The sequence below is a fragment of the Aplysia californica genome, unplaced genomic scaffold, assembly GCF_000002075.1.
Source record: "Aplysia californica isolate F4 #8 unplaced genomic scaffold, AplCal3.0 scaffold00146, whole genome shotgun sequence".
Classification (NCBI taxonomy): Eukaryota; Metazoa; Mollusca; class Gastropoda; order Aplysiida; family Aplysiidae; genus Aplysia; species Aplysia californica.
In genome coordinates this window covers 617,423-622,839 of record NW_004797416.1, presented here as the reverse complement: position 1 = coordinate 622,839, position 5,417 = coordinate 617,423, and the positions used below count along the sequence as shown (strand labels likewise).

At 42.1% G+C, this 5,417-nt stretch overlaps 1 protein-coding gene across 1 annotated transcript in view; it reads left to right on the top strand.

Moving 5' to 3' along the window:
* The first annotated feature begins 1,469 nt into the window (after nucleotides 1-1,469).
* Nucleotides 1,470-5,417, top strand: part of LOC101853691 (fatty acid synthase) — a 15,375-nt gene continuing 11,427 nt past the window's right edge. Inside the window, exons 1-4 of the mRNA XM_035969441.1 lie at nucleotides 1,470-2,117; nucleotides 3,092-3,243; nucleotides 3,655-3,783; nucleotides 5,182-5,284. Of these exons, the coding sequence (XP_035825334.1) occupies nucleotides 2,109-2,117; nucleotides 3,092-3,243; nucleotides 3,655-3,783; nucleotides 5,182-5,284 (393 nt within the window). The 5' untranslated portion in view covers nucleotides 1,470-2,108. The remainder of the gene's footprint in view (nucleotides 2,118-3,091; nucleotides 3,244-3,654; nucleotides 3,784-5,181; nucleotides 5,285-5,417) is intronic.

The following is a 5,417-nucleotide window of genomic DNA, read 5'->3' as shown; positions in this document are numbered from 1 at the left end:
CCCCCCCCAAGCCGAGATGCTTTAGGCATCCCATACACTGACCACGTCACAAATGAGGAAGTGCGCAGTAGAGTTAAACAACAACAGAGTCACTATTTAGACTTGCTGTGAATGGAAGGAAACTGAAATTGTATGGCCATGTAACAAGATTGTGAGGCCTATCCATTCTTTGGGGAACTGTGCAGGAGAGTAGAAGGAGAGGAAGGCAAAGGAAGAGGTGGACCGACAACATTGCGGAGTGGACAGGGAAATCCTTCTCCCAAACTCAGGCACTTGCAAAATACGTGAAAAGTGGAGGCACCCGACGATCCTCGTGGATTATTGGATTAGTAACAGTAACGTAACAGTAACCCCCCTGCTGGACACAAGCTAGATCATTTAGGGGCGGGGTTTGGCCTTGGCTGTCACGGCCAACTCCAGGCTGAGAGGGATACAATGTCCCGGTTGAAAGACCCCAGATACTTGATAACAATTCTTTACTTGCGTGAATCGAACTCGGGTCTTCTGCTTGCGATGGTGAAACACCAAGCATCAATGGCATCCGTTTATACATTAATATCTTCAAAGTTACTCATTGGTTGATGGGTGAATGGCACGTTTTGGTGACACATGTAAAAGTATGAGGTGGGATCCAATATAAGACCTGCACCATGTAAAGATGAATGTACAATTTATATGTTTAACCAAGAAAAATATTTCACTCTGTAACAATCTGAGTGCATACCTACCACTGTCGTTTACATATTATGCTTGTGTATGCACTAATGGTCTTCCCTACAACACGCAAAAACCATGTGCAATGTCATTTTATTCTTAGGAATGACTCTGGAAGAGCTGGAGAAAATTTTGCCCCCAACGATTGACATTGCCTGTCACAATGCTGAGGACTCTATGACCATCAGCGGCAACGCAGGCGATATAGACGCTTTCCTTGCACAACTTGAGAGCAAAAATATCTTTGCAAAGGAGGTGGACTCTCTTGGCGCCGCTTTCCACAGCAGGCTGATGCGCTATTGTGAGGGAGAGATGAGGAGACTTGCAGGCAATGTACGATATACACTGGAGCAATGCACAGTTAACACACTTGCATATATGTACAGCCTTTCAAATACACGCAAAAATACTTGTTTCAACATAGTAACATATGCCTACTGGGTTTTGTCTGTTGCTGTTGATACTGTTCTTCATGCTTCTCCTGATGTAAGCGCTCTTATGCCTGTTTCAGTTGATTTTTTTCGTTCCTTGTTAATCTGTTAGAATGTGTACTATGATCATCCATTTTCTTCATTAATTGTTGATGAAACCTTGTCTAAAGAATTCGAGCATCTGTTAAATCTAGAACCAATCCGTTAAATCTAGAATCGATGATAGAATGGAGGGGTCGGTGAGTGTGTGTGTAGATGGGTGTTGTGTGTAGGAAAGGACGACTGTGACGTGAATTGCACATATGACAGATAGTTCACTCCAAAATGACTGACATGATTTAAAGACTCTTCAGTATAGACACTATGGTATCAAAGAGATTCCGATGGGTGGCTACTTGTTGACTATATTATGGCTCTGGGTTGTGCATTGCTGCACTCTCAAGTGTTGGCAGTTGAGCCAAAATGGACTCTAGTGAATTCGAATCATGACTAAGAACAGAAAGATTATTTGCTTCACAATTGATGTTCAAAAGGCCTATCGTAGTACGGTAGAAGCCATCATATTTGTAAAAAGAAATGGATTATCTTGTACAACACAATAGGGTGCTTATGTACTTCTCGATACAGCAGATTTAGACTTGAGAACTTTGTTATTTTCGACAAGCTTGACTTCTGTTAGTCGCTGATTTTCTTTGTCTTTGTTACCAAGCACTAAAAGACCGTTATGGTGCCAATGTCATTCTCTTTGATCAAATTCAAACTCAAACACCCTGGTATCTTTGTTTCATTGTGCCTCTATATTCTTGTGCTTTTGTGCAACAGAAGCTTTCGGGCAAGCCGAGGTCTGCCAAATGGATCAGCACCTGTTACCCCCCAAGTGAATGGGACAAAGAGGAGGCCAAGCACTCTGGTCTGGAGTACTTTGTCCACAACTACCTGAATCGAGTGCGCTTCTATGACGTCATGAAATCGGTGAGAAATCCTAGTGGGAATATCGTGGGTCAGATGATAAAGTCCAAACGTTAATTGTAGTTGTTTTTTTAAATCTATGATATCGGTTGTGTATAGACAAGACATGTTTTTGTCGAATTTAAATTCTAAACGTTGAAAATAACAAGAAATAAACACAACCTAGGTATAATTGTTAAAAAAGATTGAAAAAAGTTTTTCACTACTAAAAACGGCTTTCTCTTTCGAGCTTAGTACATTGTAACAGCTTGCCAAAGGTATGTTTTGGTACAGTGACAGTATGTTCATGGTACCTGACTTGTATAATATGAACCATATGGACGGTATGAAGTTCATAAGCCTCGTGACCCTGATTGAACTGTCGCAGGCGAGAGGTCAAGGGGGGCAGGATGGGTGAGAAAAAGGGAGAACTACATTGTATGTATCTTTGCTTTCTGTTATGCTCGGATAACCAAGTCTAACGGTTGATGTTTTAATTCTAGATTAACGTCAGTCAGTTAGGTCTTCTAGTCTCTCTTGACCTCTTGGGTGGTTGTGTGAAGGAGTTATCTGGATTTTTAAAATGGCTCAACTAACAAGATGTTGCTTCTATGACATTGAAAATGTTGTGAAAACTGTTTCTGACTGTTGTTTCCTTTGGAAAGGACTGTTCTCACCACTCTAAACAAGGAAAAATCAGTGAGACTGACTGACACATTCTGTAACATATTTCTTTGGGGGGAGCACAGTGACATTTATCAAACGCAAAACAATTTTCAATCATAATATGGGGGAGCCAGGAGCCCATCTCTTGAAAAAGATTGTGGAGAACAACGCGACGAAAAAATGTCCCACCTGCTTCTGTTGGAATGACTCTGGGTTGCCATTTCCCCTGAGAACCAGAGATAGGCAGGATTCTCAATGCTGCATCTCATTCATTTGCCAATACTCATGAACTCAACTGATCTTTGTGTGTCTTCCTTCCTTAACCCCCACAGATGCCTAAGGACTCTCTAGTTATTGAGATTGCCCCCCACAGTCTGCTTCAGGGCCTTATCAAGCGTACGTTCGGCCCCGACTGTGTTTACGCGTCACTCATGAAAAAGAACAGCCCGGATAACGTCATGCACTTCTTTGAGAACCTTGGCAAGTGAGTGTCTTTGCTGTCATGTGAATCTCATCTTGTGGGCAAGATGTTAGCTTGAATGAAAAGTATAAAATATATCTCCCATGGTCCTTGTGAAGGGTGTACACACGCTAATAAGCTTCATCCTTCATTGTCACACTACGACCTCTTATGTGATCTAAATTGTGTCGGTGGGGGTAAACAAAAATTAATTTAAAAAGCTACAAGCTCTCATGCTCTATACATCTTCATGCATTTATCCACTACCGTCACTCCCCTGTATATCGACACACTTGTGGTATCTAACTATCTTACCATACTATTATTTCCCTGTAGCAGCCACTTGTCTCAGAAATGCCCACCAGTATGTACAGTAACAAATGTGTTGTACACTTACATGCATTTACCGGTAACAATCTCAATTTCCTCCTTCAGCATGTACATCAACGGCTGTGACATGCGTCCCTTGAGTATCTTCCCTGAAGTGAAGTTCCCAGTGCCCCAGAAGACTCCGCTCATCTCTCCCATGATTTCCAAACAGTGGAACCACACGGAGGTGTTCAGGTATTACACAATACAACACACAACACACAGCACAACACACTGCAAACAGCACAGTGGAGTCACTCGGATGTATTCAGGAAACACACAGCACAAAACACTACACAACACATAACATAACATACCGCGCACAACACAGTGGAGTCACATGTAGGTGTTCAGGTAACACCAAGTATAACACACAACACTCAACACAGTGGTGTTGTGTGGAGATGTTCAGGGAACACACAGTACAATACACAACACAACACATAACACAACACACAACACATAATACAACACACAACGCTCAACACAGTGGTGTTGCGTGGACATGTTCAGGTAACACACAGTACAATACACAACACAACACATAACACAACACCCAACGCATAACACGCAACACAGTGGAGTCATAGGGGTGTGTTCAAGTAGCATCCAATACAGCACACACACACACACACACACACACACACACACACACACACACACACACACACACACACACACACACACACACACACACATAAGATCTGATGTACACAACATAGGGGAGCCACGTGGATGTGTTAAAGGAATATACAATATAGTACACAACACGACACACATCATAACACACACAGTTGAGTCAAGCAGAGAATATATTCTGGTAAATCACAACAAATATGCAACTCAGATAAAGCATGTAAGTTGTAAGTGGCCAGATTAACCACACACAACACAGGAACCTCAAAAGAAGGCTTCCAACTAATCAGTTGTCTGTGTACATGAAATATACATCTGGTACCTTGAATAACAGTCCTCTGTGAACGGTACACTTAATTATTATTTCTCAAAAGAAATCAGAGCTTTTAACACTTGAAATATTAACATTTCTTCTTCTAATAACCAGCGCCCTTTGGCACGATCGGTTCGGTTTGGTGGGCGGGGCAAGCCAGGCTGGAAGAGCAGAGCGACCATAGAGGCACAAACCGATCGTCCGACTCGCAGCCTTATACGGAGTGCCCATTACGGCTGGATCGGGCCGATCGCCCGACTCGATCGCCTGAAACTGAAAACAAACACGTTTCCGTAGTGGGCACCCCGTATAACAAATAAACAATTTGTCGACCCCCAATTGGCACTCCGTATAAAGTACGACTGTTGTAGTGTCCAAAAGAAATGCTAAAATTATACTTTTTGTCCAGTGCCTGTGAGGTCATTTTACCTAAGTGGATGGTTTGCGGGTGCTCTTGTGTGGTTTGCTCCTTCTTTCCTACCAAACAGCCTTTGTCCTTATCTCTTCTATTTCTTTTTTATGTTTGTCATCCTCTTGTAACATCTCTAATCTCCAGCACTTTTATGGCCTAATTGTGTTGCAAGTGCCGTAAAACTCTTTCTAGAGCAAAAACCCCCCCAACACTTTCAATGTTTCTTCCCCAGAATTCCACACATCAACGACATTTCCGGCAATGGGAGCGACGCCTCTGAAACTGTGTTTGACTTAACAGAAGATGGAGATGCCAGATACTTGTTTGGACATGGGGTGGGTTCATGTGATACCAATGAAAATAGTTTTAACAAACTATACAGTAGGGTTCAGGGTATAGTTGTAAACACATGCCTAAATAATCAGGCTGTGCTAAAATAATAATAATAATAATAATAATAATAATAAC